The sequence below is a fragment of the Musca autumnalis genome, unplaced genomic scaffold (genome assembly GCF_047663935.1).
Source record: "Musca autumnalis isolate F117 unplaced genomic scaffold, ASM4766393v1 scaffold_3, whole genome shotgun sequence".
In the NCBI taxonomy this organism is placed as follows: domain Eukaryota; kingdom Metazoa; phylum Arthropoda; class Insecta; order Diptera; family Muscidae; genus Musca; species Musca autumnalis.
In genome coordinates, this window is record NW_027411866.1 from 249,489,566 (window position 1) to 249,506,827 (window position 17,262).

General features: G+C 35.2%; 1 protein-coding gene across 2 annotated transcripts in view; it reads right to left on the reverse strand.

The window, feature by feature from the left end:
- The window catches only part of Lim1 (LIM homeobox 1), a 177,738-nt gene that overhangs the window by 23,938 nt on the left and 136,538 nt on the right, over positions 1 to 17,262 (reverse strand). For both annotated transcript variants that reach the window (XM_073977767.1, XM_073977766.1), the window contains exons 4-5: positions 9,954 to 10,147; positions 9,339 to 9,557 (exon numbers count right to left, since the gene is read on the reverse strand). In XM_073977767.1, the coding sequence (XP_073833868.1) occupies positions 9,339 to 9,557; positions 9,954 to 10,147 (413 nt within the window). The remainder of the gene's footprint in view (positions 1 to 9,338; positions 9,558 to 9,953; positions 10,148 to 17,262) is intronic.

Sequence of the window (17,262 nt, forward strand, 5' to 3'; positions counted from 1 at the left end):
GGTGATTCTGAGGCCACAAAACGTGGATTTTTAAAGAAATTTTTTACGGTGATTCTGAGGCCACAAAACTTGAATTTTTAAAGAAATTTTTTACGGTGATTCTGAGGCCACAAAACGTGGATTTTTAAAGAAATTTTTTACGGTGATTCTGAGGCCACAAAACTTGAATTTTTAAAGAAATTTTTTACGGTGATTCTGAGGCCACAAAACGTGGATTTTTAAAGAAATTTTTTACGGTGATTCTGAGGCCACAAAACGTGGATTTTTAAAGAAATTTTTTACGGTGATTCTGAGGCCACAAAACGTGGATTTTTAAAGAAATTTTTTACGGTGATTCTGAGGCCACAAAAGGTGGATTTTTAAAGAAACCAGACCACAAAACGTGGATTTTTAAAGAAACCAGATCACAAAACTTGGATTTTTAAAGAAACCACACCACAAAACGTGGATTTTTACAGGTAATTTTTTTGGTGATCATCAGACCACAAAACTGGGATTCAGTGACAATCAGACTACAAAATGTGGATTTTTAAAGAAAATTGTTTTCGGTTTTAGAATTCCCTACGTTGTTAAACAACCCTCCTATATCTTGACAATCCAAAAACTCTGAACTTTTTGCGGCCAAGCGTAACACTGACAAATGTTCCCTCACGAAAAGTTGTCAATTGCAGTTACAACAAATAGAGTTCCAATCTTTAAGCGAAAAGAAGGAATTTGCCAAAAGAAAACTAAGGCAAGGCCAAAATGCCCTTAAATGAGATTTAGTTTTTGTTGTTGCTGTGGAGTTCCTCACTACAACTTCTAGGTTATTGGGCCTTACCACATTTATCAGCATAAAAAACGCATAAATCTTTTAACTACCCAACACCGAAGATCTTCGGCATTTAATATAGACTTTTTTTCTCTTGAACTGTTTTATCATAAATATTCATGGCTTGCCGTAACAGCATAACAGCAGAGGAAGAGTAAGCACTATAAGCATTGACTGTTGTTGCAACAAGGTAGGCTTTTTTAACTTTTGCGTTTTTTGTATTTTGTTTTGTCTGCTTGGGTATTTTGTTTTTTATAGATTTTCGAAATGCTTCAATGATTTGCCATTGCCAGGGATTTTAGTATTGGGTCTGTTTGAGTGGCTTTCATTTTCAAACGGAAGTTATTTAACTTAGTTTTTAATGATTGTTCTTTTTTTGGTTCAACTAAAGACGGCACAGTCCAATCAACTACCCACAACATCCTCTGAGGCCTATCTTTGATTTTGTAGGCTACTTTTGCATATTGATGATATGTGGAGATTCATTAAAAACGAGATATTTTGGTTTATGAAAACAAAAAACGTAATCAGTGCGGAAACGCCCACTTTTTGGTGAGCGGAATATTAAGATTTGTTTCTTAGGTTTTTTGTAATTTTTTATTTTTTAATTTAAAATAAAAGTTTGAATTTTTAAGAAACAAATTTGATGTAGAATTTTGCAGAGCCATTATATTTTCTCTAAATTTAAGTTCATATTTTATTGTATTTTTTTTTTTAATAAATAAAAAATAAAGGACATTTAAAAAAATCAAATTTAACCCTTCTCTTTAAAGTCTATTTCTTTGTTAGTAAATTTAAAATTAAGTAAATATGCACTTTTTTTAAATTACCCGCTCAATCTTGTACTTGTCTCTCTTATCGCGGTTCCTCGACAGGCCCACAATCGTAAATAGCCTAACGCAACAGACACAATAATCAAATGTTATTGACGTTCACACGCTTACAATGAAAACTACGACAATACGCTGACACCTTCCAATAGCCTGACAGTTACGCTGACAAAATATCAGTGTGTTGCAACGCGTGTGTGTGAATTTGTTTGAGGCCCTTAAGAGCTCTACGACGACGGTTGCTTGTAAAGACAAATAAAAGCCTTTGGCAAAATTTAACACCGACTGATGAGATAGTACTACATACAACAATAATTATCCAGAAAGTACATACTCATGAATGTACATATTAATGTATGTTTGTATGTATATAATATGTACTACATATGTGCTTTAAATTATCTTCATGAGAATTTAAGAACATCAATTATTTATTGAAGCATTATTAATTATTTGGTGTAAATTTTAAATATGTTTCAACAATTATCTTTAAATGGCAAATAATTTAGAATAATTACTAAACAAGGGAAAAAGAATCAGACGGGTAAGGCGACAGCTAAATAGCCTAAGCATGTGGTTGTATAAGAAGACAATAACAGGAGTGGTGGATCTGAATGAACTATGAAGAGATCCTCATATTAATATTAATGAGTTCACCTTAATATTAGCTCAATGATATGGGACCTATAAAATTTTAATAAACACCACAAAGACTACTAAACTGGCCCTAACTACTGAGTATTTGTGGTATTTATGGCCCTAAAGTGGCATACTAAAGTGGTCAACTAAAGTGGTCCTTAGTACTGAGTATTTATGGTATTTGTGGCCCTAACTACTGAGACTTTTGGGACCCAAGTCGGCATTGAAGTCACGATCACATCAACTACGGGCACATAAAGTTTCAACACGATCCGGGAACTGACCGTAACTACATTAAAACGCACTTTGGAGGAGGAATGAAAAAATGGACTGACATTGGAACTGCATATAATTTTGGGAGTCATTTCAGTCGATAGTTTGTCACCGTAGGATTTTTTTTACTTTTAGGTCTTTATGTCAGGAAGCAGTGACTTGCCCACGAATAACATCACATTGCTGTAATCAGAATCTAAAGATCAAACTTCGCTGAAAATTCAAAAACAATCCTCGAGTAGAACCGCAACTGAACACAAGAGAAAATGTTGAACTTTTTAAGTCTTTGAATTCTGTAACTCATGTTTTGAGTTACCGACAAAAATCGGTAACATTTAAAAGAAAAATTATGAATGAAAAGTATCAATAAAAGTTGACAGCACTGTTGCTATCGGTAGAATTTAGCAACAGCTTTATATTGTTTGTTAACTTACCGAAAATTTTCGTTAATTACTAAATTATGAGCATTTTAATTTTACCGATATTTGTCGGTAACTCGAAAAATGAGTTACAGAATTCCACTACAGAAGTAGTTATCCGGCATATTCCATCTTCAAACTTTATTTATGTTTGAGAGAAACTTTCCGATATGCAAAGGTTGAAGTCATGTCAGCTTGAGCCCAACAGCCATTTTGGTTGGTCAGTTTAGTATTTTTTACAGCTTGGAAAGTATGGACTTGCCCCGTGAAAAACTTGTATAATCATAATAAGGGCCGCGGGGACAAACTGATGAAAGAAATTTCAAAGCAAGCCAAGAGCTGGACTTAAACTGCACTTTTCCCAAAAAATTTGAAATTTTTTTGTGGGATATACCCAAAGGAGAACATATATGGTAACATGGGCCGGCTTCGCCACTGGGGCGCCTCCGCCACCGCCGATTTTCTTGATAACTATAACTGCTAGAGAAATGCCGTTAAAGGGAAAATTGTGAGTTTAACGAAGATCTTTCATCTCCCAAAAATTGGCATTTCTATCGAATATATGACTGCTGATTCACGCGGTTTCATGTTTTTGGGGTATTGCGAAAAATATTCATGGTAGGCATATTTTGTGATATCTTATATACCTTTTGTGATATCAAAATTATATTTTATACCGTTAATAGACAACTACTGAAGAATATAAATCCAAATAATTTGCATGATAAAAGTAATTATAAATGTCAATATATTCATATTATGAACTATGTAGGGGGTGGGGCGGCTACGCCATGATAGGGGTGTAGTGGGTTAATGTGAGAAATATGTCAGGTTTAACTTAAATTGTTTATGCTACTGATATACCACGCTATAATGTGAATTTGAAATAAAATATTGTGCTAAACCTATCTAATTTAGCAAAAATGTCGTTTTTATGCCTAAATTCAAGGTACCTACTTCAATTAATTGCTAAAATATGTTTCTTTTTGTAAATTTTATAATCATTTTTGATTATTAAATAGAAAAAATGACCCTTATATGCATAATGTTGATATTTAAGGAGGAAGTATGGTAAATGCCTGTTTTAGAGTCCGTTGATATATGTCCTATGTCGATGGCGAAGCTACCCCATGGGTGGTGAGGCTTCGCCAGTTTTTAGACATTTTGTAAATTCTCAAAAATAATATTTTAAAAACAAAATTATAATCATTTATATATCAAAACTTATAGTTAAGATATGCTAATATTCTTACCAAAAATAATATTTGAAAAAACTTTAATGATGTCGATATGAGAACATTTTGAACAAAAACGTGGTGAAGGCGCCCCATGTTACCATACTGATCTGTTCTCATATTGTTTGGAATAAATCGATTATTTATTCGAGAGTTATCGTGCGCTCAATTTTAGAAAAATAATTGAACTTTTGTGGCCAAGGTCCCGAAGTAGTGAATTTCACGCAAACATAATTGTGATCTAAAGCCATTATTTCAAGCCAATATTTCGTACCTGTCTATCAACTGAGGGTATAGCAACATTCAAACTTCCGTCGAACGATGAAACTATTCCTATCTTTTTAATAAATGGCGCCCATTACGGAGTTACGATCGCGCACACTAGCCATCCACGGATATAGATTGATATAATTTAGGTTGGGGAAAAAATCTAATATTCATTCGAATTGCTATGTGTATGACTTAAGAGTTTCGATTTTTCTCCAAATGGCGCCCAACGTGGAATTACCGTTAATTTAGCCAGTTGGAGTTTTTTCAAGTCGTTGCAACTACTTTGTATTTTAATTTGCAATTTGGTGGCGCCCAAGGTAGGGTTGCGACTCAAAATCGCATTTCTGGATTTGTTTAAACTAAATGCAATAAATTACTTGTTACTAACTCCCCTGTTTTTTTAACTGCTCTCAATTTTTAACTCGTTTGTAAATGGCGCCCAACGTGGGACTACGACTAGCATGGCGATTTTTTTACTTTTTTTTTTTTTAAATTAAATTAAATTTCTGTCATAGAACTTGCGAAATTTATTAAAAAATTATAAACAAACTTTGGACCAAATCGGTTACAGCTTACGAGACTTGGGGCTCAATTCTGTTTCTATGAAAATGTAAAATGAAAACTTTTATAAAGAAAAAAAATGTCAAATGAAAAAAAAAACATAAAGGAAATATTTTGCATGTCAAATATTTAAGGAACAAGAATCCAGGCCCTGCTATGTGTTAGATAAAACTTGAATCGAATTGTTTTGGAAATGTCGTTCAACGTGGGTTACGATCTAATTGGCGGTTTCGATGGTTATTTCATTTTCAATAGCTGTAATTCCTCAAATCATACAAATACTAGAGTTGTGCCAAAAGAACTATATGAAACTATCTAGTTCACTATGCAGTCCCAATGGCCCACATCATTTGTATGAACAAACTGTGTATACTTAATATCACGCGTTAGATTTTACGATGTTACTCATACGTCAACTAGAAACTAGATTACCCAACGCTAACAAATACTTCTTATTTCAATGTGGTTATAAATGGCGCCCAACGTGGGGCTGTGACCTAAATTGCATTTTCAGTGTTTGCACGAAATACAATTAATTCCGTAATTATAACTGCCAGCAATTATTTTCTTTTTAAATAAATGGCACCCAACATCGGACTACGATTTGGATGAGAATTTAAGGTTTTTAAGAACATTTTGGGGTTAGGATTTATTTGGCTGCCAGCGTTTTAAATAAAAAATCCGATGTTCTGATTTTAATGTTACCAATATTTCAATTGGAATATCCAATCATCTTCAGTGAACTTAAAAAGGCTATTAAAAATTAACAAAAAACAATTAAAAAAGTGTCAGATATATACCCTCAGCCAATGTGAAGTGAAACATTCACCTACGGACATATCGAATGTATTTAAGGTCTCTTCAGAATTTTGTGGCCCTTTTTGGACATTTGAACTTAACGACAAAAATGTGGATTAGGAATTAACTGCACTAAGACACAAATGTTGAACCTTTGTGGGGGAGGTACCATTAGGGAAGACCGATATGGACCATTTTAGAAGTTAAACTAAATGTTGACAAAATATTAGGATATCCAAAGTTTGGACCAAATGGGTTGCCCCATTCAAGTGATATCGTCCTAGCATTTTAGTGACATTTTTTAAATATTTTTTAAATAGTACCGGAAGTTGTGGACCGATATTGCCCCATGAAACAAAATTTGGATATAATATGACGAAGACCAAATGTTGGACCAAATCGGTTGAACAGTTCGAGAGTTATCGTACTCCCCGACAGCCACAGATGGTAACATAGAGATTTTTTGCACCTTTCGTGCTGTTTTCCTAAGAAATATGGACTTGCCCCTGAAAAAACTTTTACTGTCGTAATGGAGGTAGCGAATGCAAATCGCTTCAACAAAAATCAAAGTGATTCGGGAGCAGGTCTTAAAGTGAACTTATCCGAAATTGTGTGTGAGTGGTACCAGAAAGAGTAGACAAATATATTCAATATTCGAACCTGATCTATATCTGGTAGATATATTAGGATGTGAAAAGTATGGATTACATCGGGCACTCCCTTCAAGAGTTATCGTGCACACAATTTTTCCGAACATTTTTGAACTTTTGTGGGGGAGGTACCTGAAGGAGTGTACCGATATGGCTTATCTTCGAATTTGAACTATGTTTGCACAAAATATTACGAAGGCCAAATTTTGGACCGAATCGGCAGATCCGTTCGAGAGTTATCTTGCGCTCCATCCACTACACACGGTGTTATAGGGGCCTTTTGCATCTTTCAGGCTATTTTCTCAGGAAGTATGGACTGTCCCCTGATTAAACTTGTACCGTCGTATGGGGTTCAATGAATACAACTTGTTGCAACAAAAATCAAAGCGATTCGAGAGCTTGTCCTAATCTGAACTTATCCGAAATTTTGTGTGGGAGGTACCCGAAGGAGTGGACCGATTGAGTCCATTTTGGAACCTCATCTAAGTTTAGTAGAAATTTCACGATGTGCAAAGTATGGATCAAATCGGTTACTTCCTTCAAGAGTTGTCGTGCGCACAAATTTTCCGAACATTTTCGAACTTTTGTGTGGGAGGTACCAGAAGGAGTGGACCTATATAGCCCATCTTCGAACTTAATCTTAGTTTGGACAAAATATTATGAAAGCCAAATTTTGGATGGAATCGGTTGATCCGTTCGAGAGTTATCGTGCGCTCCAGCCAGACAGACAGACAGACGGGCGGACATTGCTCAATAGACTCCAAATATACTGAAACATATTTGGTCCAAACATACTTGGGGTCTAAAACCATTATTTCGATGAGGCACATTTTGCCCGTATGAAAGTGTTTATACCCTCGTTAGCAAAATTCTGAGAGTATAAAAAGAAAATTTTAAGAGATTTCTGTCGTAGACCTTTTGGAGGTTCATTGAAACTGCTGTTAAATTTAATTTTGTTCTTAATGGCGCCCAACATTGGTCTTTATTGACGATATCAGCATTGGAAAAATATATATTTTTTTACAAAATACAATTAATTGTGCTCTTCAAAACAGGGCCGGACGTTTTTATTAAAGCCACTATGAATTTTATTTTTTTTTTCTAAAATGGCGCCCAACGTTAAACTACATCATAGGTGACGATTTTAGATCTTAATGTTAGTAATGTATTCCATAGAACTTCTGGAATTTATTAAAACAACTGTGAATTTTAATTTTGTTATAAATGGAGCCCAACATGGGGCTATGACTTTAATGACGATTTCAACATTGGAAAAAAATAATTTTTTGATAGCAAAATTGAATAAAAATGTTTTTCCTATAAAATTTGTCCTTCCAGCGGACTTGGGTTCGTTCTAAAAAAAGCTGTGAAACATATTGTGTGTAATTGGCTTGGTTGGCTTCCTTGTTTTAGGTATAGGGGATTATCATACATAAATTTCCGTAGAAAAGTAGATTATGATGAAGTTTATTATATTGTATTTGTATTTTTTGTTGAAAATTGTCTGTCTAAGTTTTCATTTCTTCATTGCCATTCAATTTTAGCCTTTTCGATACTTTGTTGTAAATGCATTATAAGCATTACTTTGTGTAGCCTATGCCAAATTGCTACATTTACTGAAATAACATTAACTTTTGTTGTACAACAACCAAAATAAAAACTCAAAAACATTTATCTAATTGCTAAAGAAATTGTCTGCTAAAGACACAGAAAATTTTAGGCCAAACATCTTCCGGTTGAAGAGCAAGAGCTACGAAAGCTACTATGAAAAGAGTGGCTTGCAACTATTTTTTTTTTGTCTGAGGATCACCTGTCACAATTCATTTGCTACACTCATTCAGTGGCCAGTCAGTCAGTCATACTAAGATAAGACTTACATAAAGTTGGAAACCCGTTTCAAATCTTTGGATGAAAATGACGAGTGGTGATCATCATCAACAGCGGTGCATGGTTTACTATTCGGTCATCAATGTTTGATGACTGATGAAATCACAAAAAAAAATGTACTTCAATTTTTGTTACGAAATGAAAGGAAGCCAAAATCAAAAAGGCAGGCAGACAGCAGTCACTCTGTCAATTGGCCATGTTAATGTTGCTTGGCAATTCGGATAAATCTAATAATTTTTTGGTAGAGGGGAATACAGGGCAAGCGATCACTGTAATTGGATCATTGGTATCATGTTCTTGATTGTTGTGCTGGCGACGAAGACCACGACGATGACGACGGAATTACTTCGTTCAGCCATAACAATCTCCACTTTTTTGTTGGTTGCGGTTTATTTTTTTTTTTTGCAAATTTTGTATTGTGAAAGAGTGGGGAGATGGGGCTTCTTGGTTAAACACGAATACAACTACTACAATTTCGGTAAACACTTTATAATTTTGTATACGTACAAGTGAACGTCGGAACGTGACAATGGACCATAAAAATGTAAAAACCATGAAATGAAATGTTGTTGTTGCTGCTGCCTGTTTTGTTGTATTTTTACTACTACTGCCTGCTGCTGTTGAATGATGGTGATTGTTGTTGTCGTCTACAGAAAGGCTTTTTTGTTGGTGTTCGGATTTTCTGCGGTTTGGCCATAAACTCTTTAAACAACAAAATTTGAATTGATTTTCGGTTTTATTTTTATTTTGATGTAAATGGAAAAATGATAGGAAGGGCTGTTATTGGTATGCTTCAAATAAAGCTGAATATTTTCTTATTTTTGATGCAAATTTTCCACATGCGATTTCTATTTCAATTGTTCCCCCACATCTTAACATTTAAAACCATATATGTCAATCATAGCTTCATTAACAATTAATCAATATTGGTTTCACACACACACACACCACAAAAGGACACTCACCTGTATCACTCTCATCGGCAGACCCGTTTCTTTGGCCAGCTGTTCTCTGATGTGGCGTGTCGGTTTCGGTGTTTGGTTAAATGCGGTTTTCAGTACTTCCAATTGTTTGGCTTTGATCGTTGTGCGCGGACCTCTTCGCTTTGAACCGTTGGCATCGTCAGGACTTTTGTTTTCGGCCTGAGAATCACCTCTCGCATCAGGATCACCATCTAAGGAACCCTATACAACACAAAAATAAATGAAACTTTTTTAAAAAGATATACCAGCGTATAAGAAAAGTGTTAAAATATTCGTTTGTGTGGCTGTGGTTTTGTCTGTCCCTCATCTCAACTGACCATTTGGCACTTGTATTCCACCACCCCGTGAAACCCAAAACTGACCATCCGACCGAAGTGATGATAAATAAAAATCAAATTTGTTTGGTAATTGTTTGGCAAACATCATTAATCATTTTAAGGTTTTTTTCCTGAAGATGATCAATGTTTTTGCTATTATTTTTGTTGTTGTGGAGGTGGGGGTTATGCAGTTTGCCTTTTTAGTGGTCTTTTTGCCTTTTGTCGTTCATTAGGTTTTATATTTCATTTGTGTGATTGTTGTTGTTGCTGTTGTACTTACCTGATCTGAATCGTCATGGGTATTTTTGCTGTCGGTGCTCATGCTTTGTACTGAAATATCTGATGCTCCCAATGGTCCACCTGCTGAGTCTGGACCATTTGGTCCCAGCATACCCAAACCCAGAGGGGGTCCGCGTAAATGTGGCGGATCATCATCATCGTCTTCATCTTCACTAGCTGAACCCATTATGGAACCTGGAAAAAAAAGAAGAAAATGAAATGAATAAGAGAAATTGTTGTTGTTGTATCCATTCATGGGAACAAAATATTAAAACGAAAACTGTTTTGAAATCCTAATTGTTTAACAAGCTTATGATCCACTAGTATTCAAAGACACAAGCACAACATTTTTAAGTGAACGCCGTTCACAACCACTTTTTCGACAATTTATTGCAACGACGTTATTTGCTTTGAGTATCAGCTGTTACTTCTATTTCCATATCCTAATATTTTGTTAAGCTAATCTCAAACGCCTGCCTGGCTGGCTGTCTGTTTGGTGAGAGAATGTCTGGCTGCCTTCTTTTCGTAATGTTCATCAAATGAGGGGTAGCGGGTGCCTGTTTCTTGTGTTTTAGTATGTTGTAAGTGGTTAAATTGCACAGCAGTTAAGATTTGTCCATTTCATACCCAACACGTGTCATTGCGGGTTAAAAGTCGGGATGGTGCCACGCACAGTGGTTGTTTTTTGTTTGTAATGTCAAAAAAAAAAAAAATAGAAATTTACATAAATTGATTCCCACGTTGGGCGCCATTTGTAAAAATATATAACGAAATCTAAAAGTAACTATAGTCTGAGGTATTTTTTGTAAAAAATATGTCTTGTGATATTTTAAAGTCATTACAAACAAATAAATATTTTCTATAGAAGTTCCCGAGGATTTTGGGTCCACTGTGGGTGCCATATTGAAGCTAATAAGAATAAACAAGATGAAAAAATATATTTTATTATTTACATCACTTTGAGTCTTGAATTTGAATATAATCTGTCCATTTAAAAATTGGAAAATTATTAAATATCTAAATACATGGATAATGGGTTCCACGTTGGGCGCCATTTTTAAATACATATAACCAAATCTACTAGTAGCGATGATGTGATGCATTTACTTTTAGGAAAATATTTCCTATGGCACATTGCAGACATTTACGGTGGATAAAATTTCCCCGTGGTATTAGGGTCCCACATTGGGCGCCATAATAAGCACAAATGTATAAATTAACATTAATGAAAAATAAAATAGTTTTAAATAGTGCATTGGTCCTATGTATTTTACTGGGAAATGTGCAAAGGAAATGCAGGTCCCACGTTGGGCGCCATATTAAATTTATTTTCAAAACTTCCACCAATTTCAATTTTAGATTAATCGCATAATTTTCAAAACATTCTGACAAGTCTTAATGGCGAAAAAAACATTAAATTACAAGGAATACATTATTCATAATAATAAGACACTTGGTTTAAAGTAGACTTCAAGGCAAAGAGAAAGTAACTCGAAAAAAAATATAAAATAATTGTTTTCTTATTAGGAAGAAGGTCATTTTTTTATGAGAGTTCTATTCAAAATAATTAAAATATTTTTTATTAAGAAACAAATACTAGTTTTAAAGTTGGTAAAAATCGAGGAAAGACCCAGAACAAAGGAAGGTTCTTACGTTGGGCGCCATTTAAAACCAATTTTGGCATAGTGTAAGGAAGAATCAATTGAATGGGTGATTAATTTTATTTAATTAACCATTTTATTAGAAAATATGGATGTATCCCCTTTGGGCGCCATACTTAAAAATTGGTGAACATCTATAAATTATGTTTTTCAAAGTCTCAAGCAATGAAGGGAGATCTTTTGCCATGAAACAGCTTCTGGACAACATAAAAATGTTGGAAATGTCAACATAGTAATGCGCCCACGTTGGGCGCCATTCTGAAACAAGGCTGAAAATCTAAAGCAGAACATTTTTCATGGAATCAGGTCAGACTGAAGCGATATATGAAAACAAGTAAAAAAATGTCAGTCAGACAGAGGTATGCCCTCAGCCAATGTGAACTGAAACTTTCATCTACGGACAGATAGAATGTATTTAGCGTCTCTTCAGAATTTTGTGGCCCTTTTTCAACACTTGAACTTGCCGACAAAAATGTGGATTAGGAATTAATACAAATGTTGAACTTTTGTGGGGGAGGTACCCTTAGGGAGGACCAATATGGGCCATTTTGGAAGTTAAAATAAATTTTGACAAAATATTAGGAGATCCAAAGTTTGGACTAAATTGGTTGCACCATTCAAGTGATATCGTCCTAACATTTTAGTGACATTTTTTAAATATTGGGGAGAAGTACCGGAAGTTGGGGACCGGTATTGCCCCATCAAACTAAGTTTGGATAAAATTTGACGAAGACCAAATGTTGCACCAAATCGGTAGAACAGTTCGAGAGCCACATATGGTGACATAGGGCTTTTTACACCTTTCGGGATGTTTTCCCAAGAAATATGGACCTGCTCCTGAAAAAACTTTTACCGTCGTAATGGAGGTAGCGAATGCAAATCGCTTCAACAAATCTAAGAGATTCGAGAGCAGGTCTTAAAGTGAACTTATCTGAAATTTTGTGCGGGAGGTACCCAAAGGAGTGCACAAATATAGTCCATATTCGAACCTGATCTATATCTGGTAGATATATTACGATGTGCAGAGAATGGATTACATCGGTCACTCCCTTCAAGAGTTATCGTGCGCATATTTTTTCCGAAGATTTTAGAATTTTTGTGTGGGAGGTACCTGAAGGAGTGGACCGACATGGTTTATCTTCGAACTTAAACTATGTTTGGACAAAATGGCCACATTTTGGACCGAATTGGCAGATCCGTTCGAGATTTATCTTGCGCTCCAACCACTACACATGGTGTCATAGGGGTTTTTTTTTGCACCTTTCAGACTATTTTTTCAGGAAGTATGGACTTGCCCGTTATGAAACTTGTACCGTCGTATGGGGGACAGCGAATACAAGTTGCTACAACAAAAATCAAAGCGCTTCCAGAGCAAGTCCAAAACTGAATTTTCCCGAAATTTTGTGTGGGAGGTACCCGAAGGAGTGGACCGATTGAGTCCATATTTAAACTTCATCTAAGTCTGGTAGAACTTTCACGATGTACAAAGTGTGGGCCAAATCGGTTACTCCCTTCAAGAGTTATCGTGCGCACAAAGTTTCCGAACATTTTCGAACTTTTGTGGGGTAGGTACCGGAAGAGGTGGACCGATATAGCCAATCTTCGAACTTTAACTAATTTTGGGCAAAATATTACGAAAGCCAAAATTTGAACCGAATCGGTTCATCCGTTCGAGAGTTATCGTGCGCTCCATCCAGCCAGACAGACAGACAGACGGACGGACATTGCTCAATCGACTCCAAATTGTCTGAAACACATTTCGTCCAAACATACTTGGGGTCTAAAACCATTATTTCGATGAGGCACATTTTGCCCGTATGAAGTGTCGTTAGCATAAATACTGATGGTATAATGATTCCTTATTAAGCAATTTTGTTATGTTGAAAGCTAAAAATATTGTGAAGAATCAACGTTGGGCGCCATTTTGAAATATTGATCTAAATCTAAAAATAATGTTTTTTTTATTAGTTTAAGGTTGGTCTGAAAGAAGGTCACTTTTTATAAAATAGAATGTGTTGAAAATGGTAAAAAAATTATAAACCCACGTTGGGCGCCATTCAATAATATTGATACAATCAAGAACAAATGTTTTTTGTTGTCTCATGAGAGTGGAAAATTTTGCTTAACAGTTTCTTAAATGAGGTTGCTCCTGTTTTACAAATCCCAGATGTTACCAAGGTTGGGCGCCAATTGGAAACATTAACTAAAATCTAGAGTAAATTTGTTGTTGTATACCCTCAAGTCAGTTGGACTGGTGTCCACATCATGGATTCTTGTGGTAAAGATTATAAAACACTAATGTGGTCACATTGGGCGCCAAACCGAACCTCACAATAAGCAATAAATGATGTTGCTTCTGTTTTACAAACCCCAGATGTTACCAAGCTTGGGCGCCAATTGGAAACATTAACTAAAATCTAGAATAAATGCGTTGTTGTATACCCTCAAGTCAGTTGTTGGACTAGTGTCCACATCATGGGTTCTTGTGGTAAAGATTATAAAACACTAATGTGGCCACATTGGGCGCCAAACCGAACCTCAAAATAACCAATTAAAAGTGGTTTAGGCTTAGAAATAAGTTCTTAGTGTGCGCATGCTGGCAAAAATGTTCATCTTTGGTGCCAATTTCTGTTAGAGTCATAGTCTATGAAGTAAATGTGTGGGTTTTGTTTTGAACTTTGTTTTTAAACAAGCAGAATTTTAATTAATTTTTGGTAAGAATTTTGCGAAATAAACATGGAACTCTAGGCTATATGTTGGGCGCCATTGCGAAGTTGCCATTGTCATCTCTCCCTCTGCGGTTTGTAAAGGTCTACAGATGGAAACATGTCTTCAAAGGTTATCAAAACAGTATCTTCAAGGTATGTCAGGAGTGATTAGTACACAAATAAAATGGATCGGAAGGGGAAATATGTACGTGCATATGTCTTCTAGTTCTCAGAGATTGATTGACTCTTAAATGTAAAGGTTAAAAAATCAGAGGGGAAAGGAAAATTAGATGACACTTTGAATATCAACCCACACCATTTAAACTAAATTCTCGGCTCCACGTTAGGGGCGTCTACCGATAGAAATAGCACTTCAAAGGTTATCAAACTGAACCTTCAATGTATTTTCGAGGTGTTAAACGAGTCTCAGAATAAGTTTGACTTGGCAAATGCAAATTGCTGAATTTTCGTTCTCTCAGACACTGGAAATTTCTTCGCCAAATACATGATATTAAGACTTAGTTACAACATTAAACCTCCCCGAAAACATACTAAATCTACGTAGTAGCCCCAGACCTTTGAGGCAAATATGTTTTTTTGTCCTGAATTGCTGTAAATAGGTCCAATTTGAGAATCGACACGACAGCGGAGGACACAACAATATTTTGTGTTATATGTATTTAACTACAGTCTTTTCATTTCCAAAACTTTACCCTTATCCATTTCCCTTACAAAAACATTCTTGGAACCCACAATCTCTTCCATTTAACACCACTGTCTTCCGTTAAGCCCTAAATGGCTTTCACTTAAACACACAAAAAATAACAGAAAATCACAAAAACTTCAACTGCAGATAACTGGATGATGATGACGACGACCACATGCCTGACATTTTGTCGCCACGTGTCATCATTCATTTTACATTTCAGAACGTCATTCATTCATTTGCTTGTAATCGTTATATAATTTGATTCATGGCATGGCAATGATGATGAAACCCTAGTAGTAACACCAGTTCAAATGCCAAGGCAAAGACCGAGGACACACGTTATCAATTTGTGTTGGAGTTTATTTAGCCAATTCTTTGGTGGCACACTCCTGGAATTTGTAACGCTTGTTTTTGTTGGGAGTTTGAAAGACAATTTTTTTAAATGCATTATAAAATGCTGAGAATGCTAAAGATGAAATTGCTCAATAGAATTGTAATTAACATATCCCCAAGGACATGGCATAAGGAGGATTCTAAATAAATATAGAGATTTTTTGAAGAACGAGAGAGTGTTTCTCAAGGGAAATTCTCAATAGTCATTGAATGATGGAAGGTTAGATTGTTAAGAGAAGAAAACAAATTAAAGGAAATTATGGGTGAGATTTAGGAAGTAGAATGGAAAATCTTGTTCCAAAACTGGCATAAAAGGAATATATAATATAATAAAAAAGGCAAGAGAATAAATTTTCAATGAATTTCAGATAACTTTGAAAGTTGAGTCTACCTTATTTTCAACGAAGGTAAAAGTTGGATTGCCTTCTATCTTAGAATCTCAGCCTCTAACTGTAAGACTGTATATGACCTTTTAGATCCTTAGATTTAGAGACTTTCTTTGCTTCAGAATGACCTTCAAATAACAAAAAAAATACACAAGTGTCAATTTACTTCCATAGGAGGATCAAGCTAGATTTTGAGACATTTCGATTTATCAGAATTTCCCCAAAAAACTTTAAGCTAAATCCCCACTTTTTTGAAATCCTCAACTTTCTGTCAACAACCATCCATCATGTCACCTTGCAGCACGTAATGTGGTTCATATGCTCGTTTTTCGTATTTTGTGGACTATTTTTCATGACAAAATATTTCATTTTCATTGGCCCCTTGATGGCGTTGGCACAAACTTTACCTCACTTGCACATCAACACTCATAAATAATTGATAACTTAACGTGCAAGTCGTCCGAACTACTGGATGCTGCGTCAGCAATGCTGTAGCCTTACAGCTATCTAAAGGGTCCTTTTTGGTGGAGGATTTACCACTCTACCAGACAATCATTCGTGATGTGGCTGTTTGTTACACTTGCCATACGACGAACGAGACTCATCTGTTGTGGATTAGATTATGTATCATAAAGTGTAATTTATTGGGTTCATACCATTCGTGTGTACGAATGTGTATGTATGCGTGTGTTTGTAAACAAGTGTGATTTAACAAATGTTCAGATAAAATGATTCGACAAAAACGTTGCAATGAATTTAACCTTGTTATAAGATAAGAATTGTTGTTGTTGTTGTGGGGGAACAGCTTTCAGTTTCTATTAAAGCAGCAACATCTTAAAGCCTCAAAAACATTCCCCAGACAAAGGTTAAATGATGTTTTCATCCAGCTAGCTTAACTTAAGGTCCCTGGAGAGATTGTTTTGTGTTCCAGTTTGCATTTCAAATGTCTAGGCGAAAAACAAAAGGTTGAGATTTTTTTTTGTAGAGATTTATTGTCAAAATATGTCAAACACTGTTTTAAAGGGAAACTGGTACAAGCCCTTTTGGGAGTTGAATTTTTTTTGTTTTAAAGTAGATCAGGTGATGATAAATGATGACAAATAATGCTAGGACATGAACCCAATGAGTTTTAGGAACGTGGAGAAGATTTGGAAACAATAAAAAACCAAATAAATTTCAAGCTCAAGTATAGCCAATGTCAAACATTCTTAAAAAATTCACAACAACACTCACTCCTCAGACATTTTAAAAGTACTGGCTAGTCTATCAAAATTATTCTTAAAATGTTCACGACTATAGCCCTGATATATAATACGTAATATAACATTGCATAGTTTGTATAACAGTGAAATAGGCGTATTTCTTTGTTGATCCTTCTTATATTTGATGACATGGAGGATAATATCGATGGAAGAATTTTTTGTGTAAGTAAATATGACATAAAAAATTATTA